Here is a 24,500-nt window from a genome sequence, read left to right as displayed (position 1 = left end):
TTCTTTGTCTCCCTTGCAACTGAGGAAGAGTCACAAGTCACTTTGTAACCACAATGCCAGGAACTGCAGCAAAGGAAACCCTGAGATCTCTCAGGCAGCAGAATAGTTACCCCCAACAGAGCTGCTCAGTCTGCTTTAGAAAGAAGGAACCTCGGAGTTCAGAAATGTACAAACAACACAGTCCCACACATCTAGCCTGCCTGATCCCACAGTTGACACGCTAGCCACAGCAAGGTTGGCACCTTTCTGATTCGCTATTATTCATGTAATCCAGACCTGAAGAACAAACATGGTCACCAGCTGTTGCCAGCCTGGCCAGCTCCAGGCACCAGCGCAGCAAGCTGGTGCTTGAGGCGGCCCATGGAAGAGGGCAGCACATCCAGGTCTTCGGCGGCAATTCGGTGGCGGGCCCCTCAGTCCCTCTCGGGCTTCCAAATTGCCACCGAAGAATGAAGCGGCGCAGGAGAGCAGCCACCGAAGTGCCGCCGATCGTGGCTTTATTTTTTTTTTTTTCCTCTTTGCTGTTTGGGGCTGCAAAAAAGCTAGAGCCGGCCCTGGTTGCCAGTGAGCTTTCCTCTAATGCTTCAAGTATCTCACCCTCCTGGGTGAAGTGATGTAAAACCACTCACATTCTAACTCCCCCACAGCTGAATAGTTCTGGCTTCCTTCTGGAGCTGCCGCACTCCGGTGGTGGTAACTGTATAACATTTCATCCCAGGTTTTCAAGCAAAGCAATAGCGGTAGGTTGCATTTTGTTCACATTCCCTCCTCTCTGTGCAAGGGCTTAGTTAATATGGCACGGACTATCCAACAAGTCTTTTGTAAATGACTTTTGTTCACTGGGAGGAGGAGTTTGGCTCTTAAGCTATGGCTTGGCATTACTCATGCTGGGTCATGTTCTCATGCCATCTTTCTGAATTTGTTTGCTCTTGTGAGTTGCACTTCTGCCTCCTTAAACTTAAAGGCTTGAAAAGTCTGTGATTTCTGTTTGTCAACAGGGGTTTGGAGTATTATTTATATTACTATATCACCGAGCAGCCCCCGACATGGATCAAGACCCCATTGTGCTCGGCCCTGCACAGACACTGAACAAAAAGACAATCCCTGCCCCAAAGGTGCTACAGTCGAAGTGTAAGACAAGATGGATACAGGCAGATGGGTGGGGGGGGTGGTACAAGGAAACAATGAGACAGTATTGGTCAGTATAATAGGCAATGGTCTCTGCACACCAACAGCCTAATCATTGTAGACGTCGCTGGAAAGGGGAGTTTTGAAGAGGGATCTGAAGAAGGGCAATGAAGTGTCTTTGTGGGTGTCTATACAGAGCTCTCTCCAAGCAGGAGGGGAGTGTGGGAGAAAGCACAAAGCTGCTTTTTATGAAAATGTAACTAGTGATTGAGGCTGACATCCTGAGCCAATCAGAAGGGGGAGCTGACCTCTCCATACTGAATAAGAGATTATAGGAGCCCGTCTCTTTCTCTCCTCCCCAACCCCCATTTTATTAATTTTGTTTTCAAAACTGAAAAGCAGTGAGCAAGTCAAACCAGGATGGCCTGTGTGATGTGAGTTAGAGAAAGCCAGTCCCAAGCACCATGGTGAGATTTCCAGCTGGGGAGACCTCACCATTGCGGCATGGTGAGATTTAGTTGTCCCAGAAACTTATTTCAGGGCATGTTTAGAGGCTAAGATCACAAAGTGTTCGAGCAAAATCAGACCAGGTGGCAGCTTAGATATCTCTCTAGTTGAAATGATAGTGTATTGAGGTGTGATGTCTCAGCAGACTTCCTGGGATATGAGCCATGGGATAATGTATTTCGTATTTAATCTCATTCTGGAAATGTTTATGCAGCTAGAAGATTCACTAACTCAACTCAGGGGATGAGGACTTTAGCCCTGCTCTGACTTGCATCCTGATCCGTGAGATAAGGCTTAGGCAAGCCAATAGGGCTCTCCTGTTGATGGCCCTCACCCCTTAACATGCGTTTATCACTTCATATGTTTACTTTTTCCCCTGGGTAGAATCTGCAGCAGCTCCCATAGCTCAGATGGGGCTTTGGCTCCCTGAGCCATACCCTTGGCTTGGCTTTCCCCTCCAGCTTTCTGAACTTGCCAGAGCTGTGTGTACATACTGGCTTTCCTAACTCGAACATTAAGCCGCAAACCTCACATTCTCTTTCTGCCTTGGAGGTTGTGCAGACACTGCATAATGGGCTCGTTTCTTACTTCCTGACAGAGAAATGCATTGAAATGATTGGTTGACCCATTCCTACTGGACATCCTGCGGCGGAAGTCCACGCTTTCCCCCATGTTTCATTAGCTGCAGGACTCCTTTTAGCCTTTGTGTTTTCTTACAAATGAAGTCCAGATGCTGCTGCCTGTTGACTTGTTGTTTGTGTTTAATGAAGCCGGGAGAGGTCTGGGGGTGGGAGAGGATTTAGGGCTAATCATCAAAACACTGGATCCCTCAGAGCTCAGTGAATCTCATCCAGCTTTTCCTTTCCTCCTCCTTGGATTAGCCGGAGAAGGGAATGAAATGGCTTTTCTCAAGCCATCTGCCTCCGAAGGCTCCTACTGGCTCACAGGGAGCCTGAATGAATTAGCAAAGAAGTAGCCAGTGTCTGCTTTCAGACAGCACCTCCTTGAGCATGGCCAGAAATAGAAGCATGAGTCACTATTTTTGCTGTCATTCATTGACACCCCCCTAAGCCCCTTTCATTTTGTAGAAACAACTATTCAAAAAGGAAAATAAAATAAAAAGATTGACTCCTATTTTTAGCCCAGCAGGAACTGTGCAGCCCTGTAGGCACTTTCTCCAGGGAGTTCTGTCTCCATTCTTGTGCTGAATTCTTAGCTCTTTTCTTGTTTGCATAGCTCTCTATTCCCAGCCCACTTCTTGGGGGAAGCAGTGATGCCCTGGGACCTGCAGATCAGTCCGCTTAGCTTCAACAGCTGGTAAATCATGAAAAACAATGTAATAGACTCTGTAAATAACTAGCCTCAGCCAGCTTTGCTGAAGCATAAATTAGTTGGCTGAGGTCAAAGCTGGCCTGGGGGGTGAGGCTGCCAAGAATGTATAGTCAGCGCCTGGGCAACCCCCAGTTAGATGAATAGATTATAAAACCAGAAGAGGCTATTTTGATCATCTAGTTTGGCTTCCTGCATAACACAAACCATAGGACTTCCTTGGATTAATTTCTGTTTCAAGTCCAATTGCTGTGGTTGAACTAGAGCATATCTTTTAGAAAAACATCCAGTCTTGGTTTAAAATGTCCAGTGATTGAGACTCTACCACAGCCATTGATGGGTTGTTCCAATAGTCAGTTACCCCCACTGTTTAAAAAAAAAAAAAGGGGGGGGGCAGGAATTGTGCATTTCTAGTCTGTCTAGCTTTAACTAACTTCCAACCATTGGATCTTATTATACCTTTCTCTGCTAGACTGAAGAGCCTTCTATTATCATATTTCTGTTCCCCATGTTGATGAACAAATCAACCTGTAACCTTCTCTTTGATAAGCTAAGTAGATTGAGTTCCTTGCGTGTCTCACTATAAGGCACTTTAATCATTCTCTTGGCTCTTCTCTGAACCCTCTCCAATTTATCAACATCCTTTTGAATTGTGGACACTAGAATGGAACACAATTTTCCAGTTGCTGTCACACCAGTGCCAAACACAGAGGTAAAATAACCTCTTCACTTCTACTTAATATTCCCTTGTTTATATTTCCACGGATCACATTTGCCCTTTTAGCCACAGCATTGCACTGGTAGCTCATGTTCAGCTGATTATCGACCATTATCGCCAAGTCTTTTTCAGAGTCAGTGCTTCCTAGGATAGAGTCCCCATCCTGTAAGTACCAGCTTACCAAATGATCCAGATTGCTCTATATCTCTGACCTGTCCTCTTCATTATTGACCATTCTCTCTGTCTTTGTGTCATCTGCAAGCTTTGTCAGTAATGATTTTGTTTTCTGTGAGGTCATTCATAAAAGCGTCGAATAGTATAGAAACATACCTGCTTGAGGATGATTCCCAATTTACAATTACATTTTTGAGACGTATCAGCCAGGTTTTAATACATGTAATGGTGATTTTGTATCATTCAGGTTTCTTAATTAAAATATTGTGTGATACCAAGTCACATGCCTTACAGAAGTACGTGTATTATTACATCAACACTATTACCTTTATGAGCCAAACTTATAATCTCATAAAAAAAGATATCTATTTCCCATAAATGCATGTTGATTGCCATTAATTATATTACCCTCCTGTAATTCTTTATTAATCGAGTTCCATATCATCCACTCCATTATGTTGCTAGCTTGAAAGAGGACTAGTTAATCGGCAACGTTTCAGGAGATGGTATATTTGGATGTACGTTAGGATCATGGGGGTATACAAGAGAGAAAAGGACATATTTGTTGGAGGTTTTTCAGAATGGGTGGGGGGGTTAGTCCTGGGCCTTTAAGGCCTCTGAAGCCCACCAGACTTGGAAGTTGCTAGGCAGTTGGTAGGCCACAACAGCCTGATATTCTTTCCATATGGGAAGGATCCAAAATTAGCATCTATAGATGAGAATATGAGGACTTGAGAAAGGTAGTCATGAGTATAGAACTTTCAACACAGGACTGAATGTCAGGAAATTCCAACTTTGTCACCAACTCACTATGACCCAGGGAAAGTCACTTAACTTCTCTGTACCTTGGATTCCTTACCTGTGAATGGGGATGATATTTCTTGACCTCCCAGGGGGTTTGTGAGGCTTATCGCTGGGTGCTTTGAAGAAGAAAAGAACCTAAGCATTATTATAATGGGGGAGTACATGATGGAGGCCTTACAGGAGAAGGTTACTTGTGCCTTAGGAAGTTCCTTTCTGTAGAGTGAATATTTTCTTGTGCTTCCTGTTACCTCTGACTTTGTTCTGGTTTCTACTTTTCAGGCTGATAACTGAGGAGATGAATTCTGTAGAAGCAGATACCACCAACCGCTGGCAAGGAGTCTGTGTCAGCAGGGCATCACCCACTCCCTCAGAGTCTGCAGCTACTGTCAAGTCACTCATCAAGTCATTTGACTTGGGATGCTCAGGTACTCCAGCCCTTCACTCTGGGATAGGATGGGGTTATTTTTTTTCCATTAAAATTTCAAATAGTTAAGCTTCAGCTGGCAAACAGCTAATTCTTCTGACATCTGCTGCTTCTATCTTGCATCCCAGTGGATATTGGTTTTAGCAGTGCTACAGAACATAAGAACTGCCAGACTGGGTCAGACCAATGGTCCATCTAGCTCAGTATCCTGTCTTCCGACAGTGACCAGTGCCAGCTGCTTCAGAGGGAATGAACAGAACAGGATAATTTTGAGTTGATTCACCCCCGTTGTCCAGTCCCAGTTTCTGGCAGTTGGAGTTTTAAGGACACCTGGCACGTGTGGTAGCGTCCTTCACCATCTTGTCTAATAGCCATTGATGGACCATCATCCATTAACTTATCTAAGTCTTTTTTTAACCCAGTTAGTTTTGGCCTTCACAACATCCCCTGGTTGACTGTGCGTTGTGTGAAGTAGTACTTTCTTACATTTGTTTTAAACCAGTTGCATATTAATTTAATTGGGTGACTTGTTCTCATGTTATGTGAAACGATAAATAACACTTCCCTATTCATTCTTTCCACACCATTCATGATTCTGTAGACCTCTATCATGCTCCCCTCCCCCAATCACCTCTTCTAAGGTTTTCTCCAGCTGATGCTAAAGTACATAGAAATGGACTGAATGCCTTCAGGTCCTTGTTCAGACATGAGTGGTGGGAGAAGAGGGGGAAAAGAACATCATGACATCTTCTTTCAGACTGGTCTGAAATATAAATGTTTCCTTCCCTTCTTGCAGGGAGCACTGGGCAGAGTATCACAGTTCACAAGGTCCCCAGGAGCCCTCTGAGTGGAATTCCAGTGAGGACAGCCCCAGCAGCCGCTGTTTCCCCCATGCAGGTACCAGAAGATCTTTCCTCTATTTAGGATTGGGCTGGGTAGTTGCAGGGTTTCCTACTCCATGACATGGCTTCAGCACATCACCATGTAGTCAGGGAAAGGGGAAATGCATGTGTTTTATTTTCTGTGGAAGATCAAATGCTGGAGTTCTAACAGGGTAATGGGATCAAAGTGAGCTCCTGTTTTATCTCCTGGCTGAAGGCCCCCCGGGGTGGATGTGAACTCTTTGGAATCCACTTCAGAACTTTAATCAGCATTGACCAGGAAAGTAGGTTTTGATCATTTAGAGTGAGTTAAGATGAACGTCAAACTCAACCAGGTATTTAGCTTGTGTGTTAGGGAAGGGTAGTGAGAAGAAAGATGGTAAATGTTCCTGAGGAAGTATGCCCCAAGATACCAAATCAGCCTGTGGCTATTCAGGGCTGATGATGGTTGCTATGTTTTGATTTTTCTCCCAGAATGCAACTCTTCTGGAATGTGGTGCTTCTGGTGTTACTGCATCAGCCAGTTAACATTCTGTTGGTAACTTTCAGTGCTGTGATGTGACATTACCAGAAAAGAAATACTGCCTCTGGGAATGATGGGAAAGTGGACACAGTGGCATTTCACTGATTTTGGTAGTAGCATGTATACCATATTATCACTAGCCTCTATCACTATATGCTATCTGTCCACTCGCATCATTTGCCTTTTTGGACCTGTTTGGCCAGTCATTGTTCTAGGCACAGAAATATTCCTGAAAGCTCTCCTGGGAGCATGTAAAGCATTTAGAGACCCCTAGTGGGCTCTTTACTGAGGTGTGAATGCAGAACAAGTATAAAATAATTAGCCCCACTTTTACCAACCAATTGAAGTCCATCAGCTTTGCCCAGCCCAAGAAGAGATAGAATGTGCCCTTGAGAATCGGATAAGGCCTGGTATTGTGTACCTACTTGTAACCATGCTGCCTCTGGCGGGACACTTCTGAGAGTATCAATTCAAGACCAATTGCTTAGAGCAGGGCAGTTATAGCCCAAGGCTGGGGTTTCTCCACTTCTAAGGCACAGCAAACCAGCTAGACAGAGAGGACTTTGGTTTTACCCCACTGGCTAACCATAAGTCATACAAGCAATTCCCTTAGACACTCCAGTTTCCCAATATCACCACCAGTGCCACTTGTTATGGGGACGAATGGTTATGAAAACCAATACCCCAGTAAAAGAAAAATGGTTCTCAAGATCCCAAAGGACCAAGCCCCAGACCCAGGTCAATATATAATCAGATCTTACCCACAAATCATGGTGTTGCCAATCCTTTAGAACAGGGGTCAGCAACCTTTCAGAAGTGATGTGCCGAGTCTTCATTTATTCACTCTAATTTAAGGGTTCGCGTGCCAGTAATACATTTTAACGTTTTTAGAAGGTCTCTTTCTATAAGTCTATAATATATAACTAAACTATTGTTGTATGTAAAGTAAATAAGATTTTAAAAATGTTTAAGAAGCTTCATTTAAAATTAAATTTAAAATGCAGAGGCCCCGGACTGGTGGCCAGCACCTAGGCAGTGTGAGTGCCACTGAAAATCAGCTTGCGTGCTGCCTTTGGCACGTGTGCCATAGGTTGCCTACCCCTGCTTTAGACTCTAAAGGTTTAGTCATAAAAGGAAAGAAATATATATGAGAGCTAAAATTGGTTAAATGAAATCAGTTACATACAGTAATGGCCAAGTTCTTGGTTCAGGCTTGTAGCAGTGATGGAATAAACTGCAGGTTCAAATCAAGTCTCTGGAGTACATCCCCAGCTGGGATGGCTCATTCTGTCCTTTGTTCAAAGTTTCAGTTTGTAGCAAGTTTCCTCCAGAGATCAGAAGCAGGATTGAAGACAAAATGGAGACATTTCCATGGTCTTTTATCTTCTCTCCCTGTGGAAGGACATCCCTTTGTTCTGACTGTGGAAAATCACAGCAAGATGGAGTTTGGAGTCACATGTGCAAGTCACATGTGCATTCATGAGTCAGTTCTTTACAGGCCGATGCCATTGTTTACATGTTAGTTTGAACATTCCCAGGAAAGCTTAGATGTGGATTGGCATCTGCCAAAGTTCATTGTCAGTTAAGTGTTTCTTGATTGAGCACTTCCTGAGAATAGAACCTTCTCAAGAAGATGCCCAAATGCTTCACTGAGGCGATGTAGAATCAAAACACATTGAGATACAAGTACATAGCCAATATTCATAACTTCAACTACAAAAATGATACACACATACAGATAGCAACATCGTAACCAGCAAATCATAACCTCTTTATAGACACCTCACACAACAATCTTTGTACAATAATTGCTGCAAATATCTAACAGTGGTTGCAGCAATGATCTATATGGTCACAGTTTATGTCAATAACATCACACTACTCTCTTACCTTCCCATACAGGCTAGATTATTTTCCATACCCTAAATGACCATGACTTTGGTGTGTGTTGTCTACACAGACTATGCAAGGTTAAATTAGCTCAGGCACCAGGCTTGAATACTGGCAGGTCTCCTGCAAACACAGCCACAAAGAAATCAAGGCCTATGTCTCACAAACTGGAGTGCTTTGACTAATTGTTATAAAAGACGGTTTCTGTGGTGACAAAGATCCTTTTCCCTCCTTTCTGCCTGCAGTCATTTCTCAGGAAATTGGAGCTTATTTTCTGTCATCTGGCCCTGCTGGTGATTATATAAAAAAACAGAAAATGAGATGGTCTTCTAGGTTGACCCAGCAGGGATATGTTTACTGGAAATCATGACCCAATAAAAGAAAAGGGGCTAAATTATACAAGTTATCCCTATCCCCCTCCCTCTCTCTGTCTATCCGTTGGTCTCTGTCTCTCTCTTTCTGTTGGTCTTAGCTTGAGATTCATGTATCTAGAAACTCAGGAATGTAAGCTCTGCCTTATCAAATAGGTCCATCTGTTTCAATATCCAACCTCTATCAGGAGACCTATGCCTGATGCTTCGGAAAAAGGTGAAACCCCCTCCTGCCTGGCCAATTATATAATGTTGTGCATGTGGAAGAAAAATGGGAATTTCTTCCTGACCCCTGTACTGATTTTCTGGCACCAGAAAGCATGAGGTTTGATAACCTTTGCATAATTACAGATGTTATTGAACCTGTATTTTGTATCTGTGTGGGCTAAGAAGAAAGAGCAGCAAGGATGTGAGAATCTAAACTCATAGAGGAGCTCTGAGAACTCCCGATGATTCCACTGAGGAATCGGACTTATTTACACATTCTGGAGAGATGTGTATCAGATAGATACTACAGTTAGGTCATATGGTGAGTTAGAGCCCTCTTTTTATTGAGCTGACTTTTAGATGTCTTTTGTTTCTCAGTTTCACTGGACTCTGAACTGCAACAACCCTTTAATTCCCTGAATCTCAATTCATATCTTGGCTACTTCCAGGAGAAGAGTGAAGTTTTCAGAGCGTGACAGTGTCTTTGATCTGTGAGCAAAGGTCAGAACTAAACTGTCTGTGCCAGAGCTGAGAGGTGCTGAGCACCTGCAGCGTCCGTTAAAAGACTAAGGACTTCAGGATTTGACTATTCCTTCAGATTCTAAAGTCTATTAAAGTTTTCCTCGTATTATGAATGAAGACAGCAGCAGAGTCAGACAGAAGGGCAGCTAAGACGCAGGATGGCAAATGCCTAAGTGCCCCTAGAAACCAGCCCTGAAAGCAGGCAGTTCTAAAGGCCTATTGCTGAAAGATGCTGAGCACCCTCAATTCCCAGTGACTAAAATGGGATTTGGCACTTTCTGGAATTGGGGTCTAAATCCCTGGCCAACTTCCTAGCAAAGAGGGCAGGAGGAAGCTTGTCTGGATGGCTGTCAGCATTGGACGTTGGAGCTGTGATTGGAAGCCTGGCTGAACCCTGAAAAAGTACTTAGTGAGCATGAGAATGTGTTTCCTTTGCAGAGTCAGAAAAGGAAATTAAGAGTGGGATTAAACAGATGTCCTGGCAGCTTCTATCAATGCCAGGCTGAGTGGGCAGTGCTGAAAGCTGGCAGCAGGCCTGCAAGTGAAAAAGGAGCCCTTTTGTGTCTGGTTAATCAAGTTGGAGCTGAAGGAGGAGGGGCTGGGAGCAGCAGATGCTGTCACTTTGGGTCTGCAGCACCAAATTATTTCTGACACTTGCTTACCAAAAGGAAAATCTTTGAAAAAAAGGGTTCGTCGACAGCATTTTGGAGCCTGTGTGAGCAAGCTCCCAGCCAGGGTCGACAGATCCAGGCTAGCAGGGCTCGCAGTAGTGCTCTAGAAAGAGCTGCAGAGACAGTGGTTTGAAGTTGCAGCTCAGGCTCTGAAGCCTAGGGAGGGGGAAGGGCGCTTCAGAGCCCGAGCTGCAACTTCAAATCACTGTCTCTGCAGCTCTTTCTAGAGCGCTACTGCAAGCCCTGCTAGCCTGGATCTGTCGACCCTGGCTCGCTTCTTTGGGCTCCAGAGTGCTATGTAGCCGCACCCACAGAAGCTGCAGGTGGTTGGGAGCCAAATCTGCCACTAACTGAAATGTAATTTCCCCGGATCCTCTACTTTAATTTTGAATGGCCAGATGATTGAAGGGCCACCCAGCAAGCTCAGGGGTAGAAGCAGGGATCCTCCAGACTGCTAGTCATCCAGGAGACAGAACTTTCTCCCAGGGCAGTCTGAGATTGTGGAATGAACTCCCACAGGAACCAAGGTCCTTCCCAGACCGTACCCCTTTGTACTCCAAGTGCAAGGCACATTTCTTTGACCTTGCCTTCTCTAACATAAACACAGAGCAACAGGTATATTTATATTAAATAAAAAATAAGACACACCCGGCCAAAACAAGACACTTCACAGTTCATGTTTCTCCTCCTGGGGAGAGGGCGAGAGAACAAAGAACTCATGACCGATATTAGTCACGTTGCTTAATCCACTGCTGGAAGGTGCTCAGGTACTACAGTGAGGAGCATGGTATAAGATGCTGAATAGAACAGAATAGCTCTCATTCTCCTACATGAGTGAATGAGGCCTCTTCCTCTCCCTGATTGGCCATTTATCTAACGGTAACATTTCCTGATGAATTTGTCTGTGCTTGCTTGTTTCACAGAGGCATACTGCTTACAGTAATGCAAAGCTGCTCAGCAAAGGAGTCGACAAACACACAGACCTTCCAGATCTCCCCCTTGCAGGTAAATCACAGTAAAAGAACGAAGAATATAAGAGGCTCCTTTTTGCTTCCCCTCCATCAGCACAGCTCTTCTCTGTCCTTCCCCACGCTGCTGGGCCATTCTTCCACTTCATATGTGCAACAAAATGAAATAGACAAGATTTTCAAAATGCCTGAACATTTGAGAGATCTTATCAAGTTCACTTGGCTGTTTCACTCCCATGTGGATTATAGCCTGGGGGAAAAATGATATGTCATTCCAACACAAACCTGCCCTCTTCACCCCAAAACATCCCTGGCACCTTCATAATCCAGCCAGTGGAACTGGAGATAATTGCATTTTGTGAAGCATGTACGGATTTGGGAGAAGTCCAGAGCATGCCCTTTGGAGGTTGGTTTGTTTAAAAAGATGTTTCAGATGAAACACATCAAATGGTTTCAGATCCAGTTGCAGCTACTTAGAGCCCAGATGTGATTGTTCTTTAAACAGAATCAATTTCCACAGTTCTCAAAGATGCAATTGTTGTTGTTCCGTGCTCTTGTTTTTGTTCTCCCGTCACTTAATATTCTTTTCCACCAGTATTTACTTTTGATTCCCCCATTAGAGCCCCTTGCCTTGATTGTCTACTCCTGATTGGAGGAGCTGCAGCAGTATTGATAGCAAAAGCCAGAGACTAATAGATTTTAAGGTCAGAAGGGACCATTATGACCATGTCCTTTGAGGAGAGCTGGTAGAGCTGACTTTCTGCAATAGTACTGTTAGCTCTAGGAGTGTGTCTACGCAGCAACTAGACACCCGTGGCTGGCCCATGCCAGTCGACTCAGGCTCATGGGGCTCGGCTGCAGGGCTCTTTCATTGCTGTGCGGACTTGGAGTCTGAGCTCTGGAGCCCTGCCTCGTCACAGGGTCCGACAGCTCTGGCTCTACCCTGAGCCCAGAAGTCTGCACAGCAGTGTTCCATCGAATTTTTCCCACTCAGGTGCAGAATTAATTTTGTTATGTGCACCAATGTGGAGGTGCTGTGTGACACATCACCTCCACAGTGGTGCACACAACAAAAGTCATGTGGCGGGGCTGGGGCCAAGGGCTTCAGAGTGTGGGAGGGGGCTCAGGGCTGGGGCAGAGGGCTGGGGTGGGGTGAGAGCTCCAGCTGAGGGTGTGGGTTCTGGGGTGAGGCCGGGGACGAGGGGCTTGGGGTGCAGGCTGCGACGGGGAGAGAGAACTCTCCCCGCAGCAGCTCCAGGGCTGGGGCTGCAGGATAGGTGCCTCTCCCACGGCCGCTGGGTTAGGGCCGGGAGAGGGGTGCCTCTCTCACGGCCACGGCAGGTCCAGGCCAGGGCCTGTGGCGGGGCTGGGTTGGGTCCGGGGCTGGGGGAGAGAAATCTCTCCCCACCGCAGCCCTGAGCGCCTGTGTGGTGCTTAATAGGCTGCTGTGATGCCCAACAGCTGCCCACTTTCGGGGGAACTTAGCTGCCCAGTGATGAAACGGCCCCACAAGCCTGAGTCGGCTGCCACAGGCCAGCCGCAGGTGGCTAGTTGCTGTGTAGACACACCCCCAGAGAGAGAATACTGCACAACAAGCCAGGTTACAAGGAATATGGCAGCACAAGTTAACTTCAGAGCTCCCTTCCTCCTGCCACGCAGAGGACTAGAGGGCAGAAGATACGATCCCAATGGAAGGAACAGATTTTTCCTTAAAGTTACACTGACTGTGTTTCAGTTTCTAGAAAATGTCTTGCCTGGGGGGAGGGATAGCTCAGTGGTTTGAACATTGGCCTGCTAAACCCAGGGTTGTGAGTTCAATCCTTGAGGGGGCTAGTTGAGGATCTGGGGCAAAATCAGTACCTGGTCCTGCTAGTGAAGGCAGGGGGTGGGACTCGCTGACCTTCAAGGTCCCTTCCAGTTCTAGGAGATAGGTATATCTCTATATGTTACCTGCTGCTCATCATTACAGAAGTTCACTTTCACCTCAGCCAGTTATACTGAAACTAAACACCAGTCCTTGAAAATAAATGCATTCCCCTTCCATAGCTAGCCCCTGTATTTTATAAACTGTTTGTTGCTCCTTTAAAATGTCCATTTGAGCTGAAATTTCTTAAGAGTAGGGCAGTTGACAGCTGACCACTCCCAAAGCACCCAAAAGCCATTGCTTCCCTCCTGCAAAGCCAGAAAGCACTGGGGGAAGGTGACTGCTGGCACCCTGGAGGACAGATGACTTACTCTCTTAGCCATCTCCAAGCCAGTGGCATCAAATGAGAACTGAGCGGAGCTGAGCTGTCATGAGACTACAGCAGGAGTCAGAGGGAAAGAGGGGCAGAGGGAAAGAACACATGGAATTCATGATGGGAACCTGACCAAAGATGCAACAGCAGCTTTGAGCAATGTGTTGCCTTCAAACAACAGAGGTAACACCTCCAGGCTGTAGTGTCATGCAAGGAGGAATCTGCTGGGAGCTTGCTCAGTATGGGTCAGAGCATTCCAAGCACAGCTGTGCATGCTGAAATGCTGCTTCTAAAAACACTCAGCTCAGTGTGGATGAGAGGGGTCTCTTAGCAACTTCAGTGTGAACTCTTGCCAAGGTTGCACTGTCATTGACTTGTCCTGTCGTGTCTGGGATTGCTATGAGCTGAGGTGATGATGCACATTGTACCATAGCCACCACTGATGGACACCCGAGGGGCCTGTCTTTTATACACTTTGGCAACACTTGTATAGCTTGTTGTGCCAGTAAAAGCTTTGAGCTGAGCTGAGGTTTTGCCATGCCTAGGCACAACAGGGTGAGCCTCAGCTTTAACTCTCAGTGTACCTTTCTTTCCTGTGACCTTATTTAAACATCAGTGTTTGTATTGCCCGTTAATTCTCAGATCCTGGCCCTCTGCTGATGCAACTCAGCAGTCTCTAGCCACTGTATCACAGAGCACTTGAGAATGAGTCAGGTAGAACCCAAAGAGGAAAGGAACATTTTAAGTTGAGACTGAAAGATAACAGAGGAGTTGGTAATTCTCAACCACTTGAGTGACTCCCCAACTGCAGAGTGGGACATGGTAGAGAGAGTAGTGGTGGAGGAGATGAACATGCGGTAATGTAGGTGGCTGGAGTTGGCCCCTTCTTCAAAAGCTCAGTGTTCTTGATGCTGTACTTCAAACACCCGCTTCCCTCTGATTCCTATTTCTGTTTATCTTCTCCCAGCAAGGCACAGGGCTTGTCCACGCAAACAGATCAACCAGCATAACTATCGTGGAAGAAGCTATTCTGCTAGAGCTATGACCAACTGACTCCCTGTGTGGGCGCTCTGTCCCGGAATAAAGTTCCTTTGCTTTGCTGTTACGCTAAAGCTATGCCAGTCAATTGCCCCATGTACACAGTTCCTTACTGGAGAGGTTTATAGCTTTCTTCTGTGTAAAAGACCCATTACCTTAATTGAGGAGATAAACACTTTGGTTGCAAAGTGGGAGACCGCAAGTGGCTGCAGCACTGAGTAAATCGCCAGTAATGATCCACCTCACTCCTGCCCTGTCAGATATTTATCAGGGGAACTGTTTACTGTAACAACAAAGGATTAGGCTCTGGACTCCATGCTGTTTGTCTGGCTTTGCTAATGAGCTCTGATAGAGTAATAGGAGTTTCAAGACCTCCGCAGAGCAGGGATTAATGACTTGCATTGTTATTTCCCATTTTGAATGAGAAAATGTCAAGTCTTTTCCTCTGAACCTCTACAGCCCCAACTGATAGGCTGCCCCCTACTGACCCAGCACCAGAGCCCCGTGCCCCCGACCCCCAAGCTGCCTTTTGACCAATGACTTGGGGGCATTGGACCTGACTGGCTGTTTCTGGAAGTTCCATCTTCAGGAGGTGGAACTTCCAGAAGTACAATGCAGTACAACAAATGGGCTCTTGTTTCTGCCTCTCTGGGCACCCAGTGGGCCAGGAATTAGTTTCGGCTAGTGCTGAAGTTGTGGGGAGAATGAGTGGACACTGTACGGTTGTTAATTTATTAATAACTATGGGCAGCAGGAACAAGAGACAGGAGAAGCAGTTACGCTGAACCCATGTCATCCATCTCTAAAGCGAGATTTAAGCTCTCTGTGAATTTAGTGCTGGTAAGTTGGTCTCACTTTGTACACCGAAGAGGTACAGTACAGCAGCCATTGTGTAAGCTTTCTCTGTACTGCTCCCCAGTGCTTGATGTCTAGAGAGAAGAGTTAGTCTCCATGCCCCATTTAAACTTTTGCTTCTCTGCAGAGACGGTCACCATGGGGTTGCATTAGTCCTCTCTGCTGTGATGTAATGTTAGCCTTTGTGATATGGACACTTGTCTGCTAGTAAATGGGCTGAAACGTGCCAAATTAATTTCAGGCAGAATGCCAGCCACTGGGTAGTTACTAGTGGGTGTTGCTGCCACCCTGGGCTGGATTTGAACCAGCAGCCTGGAGGCGAAAGGCTTGTCTAATTTCCAGTCCTGTTAATGGCAGGTTAACAAAAAGAGTCTGACAGCGAGCTGGTCCCTTCAGTTATCTAGTGAACGTGTCTAGCAATCAACTTTTGAACCTTTAAGATGGTAGATTTTGGTATTTCCCTTCATTCACCTGAGGCCCCCGCCCCCCCAGCAGGACTATCAATCACAGGAAGCCAAGCAGCCTGTACTGTTGAAATCATCAAAGTCCTTGCTTGTTACAGTCCCATCTAGTCTGTTCAAGGTTTCCTAACCCCATGTCCGTTTAATGAACAACAGAGTATGTTTGTTTAGAATCAAAGCAACAAGCTACATATTGTTGTGTGCTGCTTGGTAGGGCAGTGATTAATCAGATTCCTCAGGCCCAGAGACTGATGGCTTTTTCTGTTCCCACAGACCTTCTAAAAGGGAGAAGTGAGGACCTGAAACCAGACCATTACCTCCGCAAGAGCCCTTCCCTGGAGTCTCTGAGCAAACCCCCCTCAATGGCCTTCAGCAGCAGGATGCTGACCTCCAGCCCAAGCAGCCTGAAACCCCCCAGCAAACTCAGGTACCAATTCAGTGAAAAAAAGCAATGCACTGGGCTGAGCCACCATTTTAGTTGGCAACCTGATGACTGTTTAATTCCATGGTTCCCAATCTCTGTGGGTCTCCCATACGGGAAGTGGGCAGGGATGATGGCACTGATGTTTATTGTTAAGGAACAGGAATCCACAGTGGCACTCACCGTTATATACCAGTATTGGTACAAGCACAATCAGTGATCAGGCACCATTGTTGTGGTGCAGCTTTGGTTGTAGTTGTAAATGAAATCTAACAGAGAGAGTTTGAGATATGAGAGGAAACCAAAGTATTAATTCTGGCCATATTGTACGTCTGCACTGGAAAAATGTATACATTTTTTCTGCAAGTGCTTTTAATAGTGGAAGCTTTTAGGGCAGACACATGCACGTGTTTCGCCCCTGCTCTGTGCCTTTGCCTTGTCTGCAGTACGGTTTCCATGGTAGCTAGCACCCGTGCAGAAAAATGCGTGCAGATTTTCCCATTTTAGTCAAGACTTTATTCTGCAGTTGGGAATGAGTTTGCTGCTCCAGAATAATTAGGTAACTTCTATCCATGTTGTCAAGTATCAGGGTGTAGCATCGCCGGACTCCTCGTTGTTTCTATCCATGGTTTACTCTAAAGCCCCAGTTTTAGAGGTGCATTGATAGAGGTTCATTGAAAATTTGCCTTTTGATGTCTGACGAGGGAGGTGAAAGGGAGTGAAGGATGATGATTGCAGCTGTAGAAAAAGTAAATCAAAGATATGCATTCCTTTAGATATGTTCTTCTGAGTGCTTCCTAAATATGGTTTTATCATAGGCTTTGTTTCAGTTTATATCCAGTGATCCCAAATTAATTTGTGTGTCAGATCTAAACACACATATGGAACATCTTTTGGAGCACTTGTAATAAGTTGTTTGCATTCTCTCACTGAGAATGTATTGTGCTACCCTGGTTTATCATGTGCATGTAATGTCTAAAGTGAAAGAGAGGAGCTGGTTAAAACATATATTTACTTCCTTCCCCTCCTCCAATTAGTGTGGAGAGAAAGGACCCATTAGCAGCCCTGGCCCGAGAGTATGGCGGCTCCAAGAGGAATGCACTGCTGAAGTGGTGTCAGAAAAAGACTGAAGGTTACCCGGTAAGAAGACACATGCATTTAATTTTTCATTGGCTTGTACTGTGAGCAGCTATCATTTCAAGGAAATGTATGCACTGCAATCTGCAGATTTTTCACTGTTGTCGCCTCACACTGGGTATTTTCCGTCCACCTTCTTATCTACCGCTCTCTCTAACCCTCAAGTCCCCAAAGTTACCTTTGGGTTAAGTGACTCCGTTTACTTCCCATCATATGCTGAAATATTTGCTTCATCCAAATGTCACTGAAGGTCAGCAGTAGAGGGTATGTGAGCTGCAGCTTTAAGCTGAGGGCATATGTCTCAAACGCCATTTTAATGTCTTTTCCTTGGATTTCCTCTCTGAGCTCTCAGAAGATGCCACTTCTTATGACCGTTCTATGAAACCAAAAAGACATTGCCCAGGGTGGCCTTGATCAAGAGGGTCCTGCTGTCTCCCTGATGGCTCCAGTAATTTTCCTCTTAACTGTGGTCAGCAAAAACTCAGTAGCACTGGAGGAAGTGCTGCTATGTCATATTATAATTGGCTGTATGCTCAACAGTCCTGTTGTTGGCTCAAACAAATGTAGAGAGAATGGACTTGAAAGCTTTGATCTTGCTACGTACGTGTTTCTGAGGGAGCTGGATAAAAGGCTGATAATGGAATGAATCCCAAAGGACGGCTGGCTTTCCCTTGAGTGTTGTGTAAAGTGCAGTGTAGTACTAACTGTACAGCAACGGCGAGCTTCTTTTGAATGAAACACAGCTTGTGCAGTGATTGGCCAGGTAGCTGCCAATTCTGAGTTTCTGAAACATGTTCTATAAAGACAGTATGAACAGAAAGCTTCAATTGGATGGCTCAGGTTCTGTCCATGCAGGTTCCCGGTATATTCACACTGGTCTAGAGCCATCACCTAATTGCTTCCCCATGAGTCCTAGCCTCCCGTGGCCCTGCTGATATTAAGCGCCACATGGAGTCTTTTTATGATTCCCAAGTATGAAGAACTGGAATGAGTTGGAGAATGCCATCCTCCCTCCTGACTTGGTTGCTGCCCTCGGCGGTGAATGACACAATGAAGAAGGCTTGTGTGAAGAACCATGTTAATATGCATGGCCGCTTTGTGTCTTCCCTTCACATAATGCCTGTGCCTCAGTTCACATCATCAGTCATGGATAAACATGAGCAAACCCCAATCTACTTGGTCATGTTGACTTCCCACCGTGTTTCCCCTGCCATGAAGCCCAGGATTCCAGGCCCTAATCTCTATCAAGAAGGACTGAATGCAGCCCAACTCAAACCCCATCAGTCAGTTGACTCCTAAGAGGAACTACAGAATAGTAGACCTCCCACCTGACTGCCCCACTCCATTTTCAATAGCTGAGCGTGCTGCCTCTTAAACTCTGTGTCTGTTGGACAATTCCTGATTTGAGTTACTTGTCTTGGGGAGGGGATGCCTTCCTGTTTAAATTACAGGGAGATTAGATTTGATCAAACAATTTGAGCTGATATTCATGGTGTAGACCAGTAGCAGCTACCACCCATGCCCCAGATCCTGCACTGAAAGCTGGATCGATTGGCTGGGAGAGTGACTGGGGATGAGTCCCAGGGATGTCTGAATAAGACCTCATCTTTTTAGAATGTTTTAATACCGAGGGGGTAAACATCCCTTCTACTATTAATAGAAAAGTACATCCTACTCCTGTCCTGTCCCGTTCCCCACCCTCTTGCCCCTGTTGATCAGTGAGAACATTCCCCTTACTTTGATCTCTAGCATCCTTCACAGGAGGAGATGTCAATACACAAGGGGAGAGAGACCCTGGAGGAAGCTGAGAGAAGAGTAACAAAAATGATTAGTGGCCTGGAAGGGTTGATTTTATAAGGAAGGACTGCAAGAGTTTATAGCTTAGCTAAGCAAAAAGCATAAATAAAAACTGTCTCTGATCTGTCTATGGTATTTCTAAAGTAGATATCACTGTGGTATCTAAGCAGTGATCTGATAGTCAAAGGTGGTAAACATTAAAGAAGAAGAGAAATTATTTAGAGGCATGTAATTAGGAGTGATAAAAATGAAATAAAGGGGAAAATTAGGTTTAATAACCAGAAAAAAATACCTGACAATGAAATCTATTATGCTGTGGAATAATCTCTCATATGAAGTGGATGTGTCCTTGCTAGGGCCACTTACAACTAGACTGGATGAAACATGAATAAATGCCCAATAGGAAGCAATCCTGCCTCGACCTGACTGATAGGGCATAATAATTCCTTGCCCTGCATAGGCAATTCTATAGACGAATCTCTTTTGAGTTCCTTGTCCTCATAGTTGTTTGGCATTTGGGGCAACAGTTTCAAACAGTTATTCCTCTGTTGCTGGGTTGTTGTTTTTTGCGTGGTGGAGGGTGTTAATCTCAACAACAAAACAGAATTATGTTGAACTAAAGCGTGTGGATGAAGATAGGGAGTGGAAGGGGCTTTTGTCAGGCATCCTTCTGCAGCTGAAATATATTTTTAAAATTAACATCAGTATCAGGCATACCCAGCCTTTCAAAGTTGTCATGTCTCTTAGATGACCCCAGGCACTCTCATGTGACCTCTCACCGTGCATGTGTGCACACACATCGAATGTCCCTTCAACTCTCCTAGCTTGTTGACGACATGATCTGCAATGTGAGGTGACAAGATGACCAGATCTGAAAACTGCTTACGTGGGTCTAAAATCCAATTACCACAAATCCTCTAGACTGTAAGTGATGGCTCAGAGGAAACTATTTCTGTCAAAACAGTTTTTTCTGTTCTGGGCTTTTTCATCTGTTTAAAAAAAATTATGCATCATAGCAACATCAGGAAGTTGAAACTTGGGTGCCTCTTTCTAGTTATGGAGTAATAGGTTCTGTTCCCCTGAGTCTTAACTCCCTGCAGCTGCTTAGAGTCCTTTTTGTTGCATTATCACCCTCCGTAATCATATCATTAGTGGCTGTGGTGTTATTTAAGTGCTCCAGTTCTGTTTACTCTCTGTGGAGACCATCTGTCAAGGGGCCAAATCTCTCCCGATTAAACCTATTACCAGCCAGAGTTGTATTATGAGAACATAGGACATCAAGAGGCACTTATCCCTGGGTCATTAAAAATGATGCTGTCTATATTGCTTCTGCCACACACGTCCTCCCTAGTATGGATATGTTAGTTTCACCAGTCAGGTAGGATAAGCACTCTGTTTAGTAACAATGGAAATGGTACCAAGTTAGTGAATACAGATTGCTTAAAAGAACTGCTTGGTTTTCCCATTCTTGTTTCCAGCCACTAAGCAGCTTTTTTTTCTTTTTCTTTTTCTATTTTTTGGAGGGTGGGGTGTGGGGTGGGGGAATCAGCATGAAGAGAGTTTTATGAAGCTGAAGCCATTATCCCCAGAATAGTAGGACAGTAGCTCTTGGACTCTTTCCAACAAACTTGTAATGGGTTCCATAAGAACGTTTCCTGAAGAGCCAATATCTTTATTATGGCCTCATCTTTGCAAATCTCTTGAGATTCCTTTCTGTATGGAGGGCCACTGGTTGGGAACCAGGGCATCCTGCAACAGGCACAGGTGAGATAGCAATTAGAGCTATAAACTCTCTGAACATTTTAAAATCTCGGTCCAATATAAGTTCCCTGTCTGCACCTCCAGGCTGTTGCATTACGTCTGCTCCCTGACCGTGGATCTCAATCCATGTGGTCATGGTTAGAGGCAGAGGGCGCTTTCATCAGAAGCCCAGTCATTCCCAGCAGCAGTGGCACCAGTTTGAGGGACTACATAGGGGTCCCAGGTATTAGTTTATTGGCTTCAGAATGAGCACCGCTTCTTCAGCCAGATTCAATATCATCTTGGAGGCTCTCAGCAGCACACACAAACTACAACCAAAGTATGTTCATTGTGATCTTCAGTATGGCTGGACAAGTAGATCACTTTTGCAAGGGAAGTAGATTGGATCAGGCACAGGATCTCCTTGGATCTCTTTCCTTATAAAATGTTCTTACAGGTCTGAGCAAAGCTATAACAGAATGGTTGGCTTCCCTTCCCTTGGTTTACAGAGTCATTTGATCATGAAGTAGGTAACAAGAATTCCAGAAACATTATGCACGTTTCAGAAAATACAGTTAGGAGTTTGTAGGAGCTGTTTATGGGACAACAGTTTCAGAGAGTTGCATTGTCTTCTACTTGGTTATTCTAAATTAGCCAAGCATGAAAAGTCAGATGTTCACTCTAGTTCTTACCAATTTTGTCTCAAAGTTCTGGAGAATGGCTCTCGAGGCTGCCTTTGCTTGAGACAGAAATAATCTTAGAGCTGTGACTTGGGAAGGGGCTTGGGGTATATTGAACATAGAATGATAGAAATGTAGGGCTAGAAGGGACCGCAAGAGGCAATCTAGTCTATCCCCCTGCACTGAGGTAGGACCAGGTAAACCTAGACCATCCTGAAAGGTATTTGTCTAGCCCCCCGGACCGGTGACCAGGACCCAGGCAATGAGAGTGCCATTGAAAATCAGCTCACGTGCCACAGGTTGCCTACCCCTGGTCTAACCTGTTCTTAAACGCTTCCAGTGATGGGGATTCTACAGCCTGTATTGGTAACCTATTCCAGTCCTTAACTATCCTTATAGTTAGAAAGTTTATCCTAATATCTAAGCTAAATCTCCTCTAAGCCAGTTATTATTTGTCCTACCTTCTGTGGATATGGAGAACAATTGATCACCATCTTCTCTATAACAGTCCTTAACATATTTGAAGACTTATCAAGTCTCCCCCTCTTTTCTGAAGACTAAACATGCCCAGTTTTTAAATCTTTCCTCAATGATCATGTTTTCTGAACCTTTTTATAATTTTGTTGCTTTCCTCTGGATTCTCTCCAATCCATCCACATCTTGCTTAGTGTGGCGCCAATACTGAACACAGTATTTCAGCTGAGGACTCATCAGAGCTGAACAGAGCAGAACAATGACCTCCTGTCTCCTGTTAATACACCCAGAATGATATTTGCCTGATGCATGCTGGAGATGGACCCTTCACCCTTCAAAAACATTTTTCTTCTAGAAATATGATACCAGCCCTTATTCCGGATGAAAATTTCTTTATTTCTGTTTGGGTTGAACTCGCCTTCAGTTCCAGTAAGTGCTGGTGTAAAAGGTCTCCAACACTGAGTCATTCAATGACAATCTACTCTATAATGCTTATTTATAATAGTGCCTTCCATACACAATATCTCAGCAAACTGTCTAAATAAGCCCGGAAGTCTTCCAAGGGCTCCTCCATCTTAGAGTGAGACAGAAATTTGAAGTAGATTACATTTCATTTTACTTTCCAAAGCATTAAGTGCATCTGTTCAGTGCTCTGCCCACCAGCAGCCTCAAAGCCCATGTTTCAGAACATGCTAGAAGCCAGCGATTCAGGATTATAAAATGCAATGTACGTACAATAAGGGTGCAAAAGCTTGGAGAGAGAAATAGAGCCTGTGCCAGTATTTGCTGTTTGTCAAGAAAGTATTGCAACAGAGGACTGATTGACTCAGCGGCTTGTCAGTGGGATATGGAGCCTTTACCAGTGGTGAGCTGGAGCAGGTTCCCACAGGTTCGCAAGAACCGGTTGCTAAAATTAGACCACTGTGGAGAACCGGTTGTTAAAGGGCCAGGGGGTGGGCAAAGAACTCTGGTCCGTGGGCCAGACCATCCTGTTGCTCCCAGGATTCCCAGCTGGGGAGGCTGAGGCTCCCCCGGCCCTTCCCCCGCTTCCCCCCAGCTGCAGCGTGGCCAGCCGCGGGCACCAGCTGGGCAGCTCAGCTGAGCTCTGGAGTCATCCTGCTGCCACTTTTTGAATGGCCCAGCAAGGTGGGGGCGGGGGGGCTGCTGCAAGCTCCAGGGCTGGCCAGAGGGAAAGGGAGGGGGCAAGTGGGGCAATTGGCCCAGGCCCTGCAGGGGCCCCCGGCCCCACGACAATCTCTCCCCCGGCCCCTCCCCCGCTCCCCCCCCCGCCTTAAATCAGAACTTTTTATAGGGAACCGGTTGTTAAGATTTTGGCAGCTCATCACTGGCCTTTACCCTTTGGTTCCCAATTCAAATCCAGTCCTAGGCAGTAGTGATCAAAAGTGCTGGCCTATAGTATATGAAATGAGTTAGTGGCCTGTTAGAACCATGGAATTGTAAGATAGGATCAGCTATATATATATATATATATGGTCCATCTAGTCCAGTATTCTGACAGTAGCCAGCCAGCTCCATATGCCTTACAGAAAGGTCCAACCTCCTCTCCCCCCACACCATAACTGTCAGTTCTATACTAACATGCCCATGATGATAGAAGTTTCTTCCTAGCCCGAGGAAGTTAGTGGTTTGTGTCCTGAAGCAGGAGGGCTGTCATTCCTTTGTAAAGCTTTATCATGAGAAGTGTAACAGCTGCTTTTCTTTTTAGTCAAATAATGGTCTAAACCTTTCTCCAGTCCAACTAAGCGCTTTGCACTGATATTACTTTGTCCATGTCTTGTCTCTGACTGTATTCTAGTGAACAGCCGTGTGCATCAAAACCCCACCATCATGAATAATGTTAGCTAGCGCCCAAGTTGGCAGTCTCATCAAAGAGGCCAAGGAGAGACTCAATCAACCCTCCAAATCAGGGCTGAGGCACACTGAGCATCCTGTTCCCGTTTTGTGCCTAATATAGGACTTTGCTCACCAGAGCAACCAATCCAGCACCTTTCTCCAGCACTAATGTAACAAACCTTAGTGGTACAGTCTTAAGAACTGTCTTTGGTGGCCATGGGAATCCCTGCAAAGCTGTGTTCTGTCCCAGCTGAAGACAGAACCACAGAGCCTATTGCATTCTAACTTCCCAGATGCATTCGGACTGCTTTTGAATGATGTATTGATTCTTTTCTTTTTTACTTTTATCTTTTTATGTCAATAAGGGGCATGAAGTCTTTTTGATAAACCTCTGAATTGTGTTGACCTCTCTCTATCAGAGAAGCGTTACCAAATCCCCTGACTAAATATATCATTAATCATTAGAGCACAGGCATTCTGTAGTCTGGCAGTAACACAGAGAAGTGGATGTGCAAGTTTACAGGCCACCTTTGGAAATGTGCCCTTTACAGAGATAAGAGGCGGTAAATCCCATCTGTTATTGCAGATTGTTTACAAGCACTTTGGAAAGGTCTAGATTCCTGGAGCACTATGATTCTGTGTGCTAAAGCTCACCAGCAAAACAACTTCTAGCTAATGTGAACTGACTG

General features: G+C 45.2%; 1 protein-coding gene across 6 annotated transcripts in view; it reads left to right on the top strand.

Moving 5' to 3' along the window:
- The window catches only part of SPECC1 (sperm antigen with calponin homology and coiled-coil domains 1), a 191,694-nt gene that overhangs the window by 104,176 nt on the left and 63,018 nt on the right, over window positions 1-24,500 (top strand). For all 6 annotated transcript variants that reach the window (XM_044993278.1, XM_044993276.1, XM_044993279.1 and 3 more), the window contains 5 exons: window positions 4,940-5,085; window positions 5,881-5,981; window positions 11,073-11,154; window positions 15,982-16,135; window positions 17,167-17,269. In XM_044993278.1, the coding sequence (XP_044849213.1) occupies window positions 4,940-5,085; window positions 5,881-5,981; window positions 11,073-11,154; window positions 15,982-16,135; window positions 17,167-17,269 (586 nt within the window). The remainder of the gene's footprint in view (window positions 1-4,939; window positions 5,086-5,880; window positions 5,982-11,072; window positions 11,155-15,981; window positions 16,136-17,166; window positions 17,270-24,500) is intronic.

The sequence above is a fragment of the Mauremys mutica genome, chromosome 19 (genome assembly GCF_020497125.1).
Source record: "Mauremys mutica isolate MM-2020 ecotype Southern chromosome 19, ASM2049712v1, whole genome shotgun sequence".
NCBI classification, from domain to species: domain Eukaryota; kingdom Metazoa; phylum Chordata; order Testudines; family Geoemydidae; genus Mauremys; species Mauremys mutica.
The sequence above is the reverse complement of the archived record's forward strand: the minus strand, read 5'-3'. Positions and strand labels throughout refer to the sequence as shown.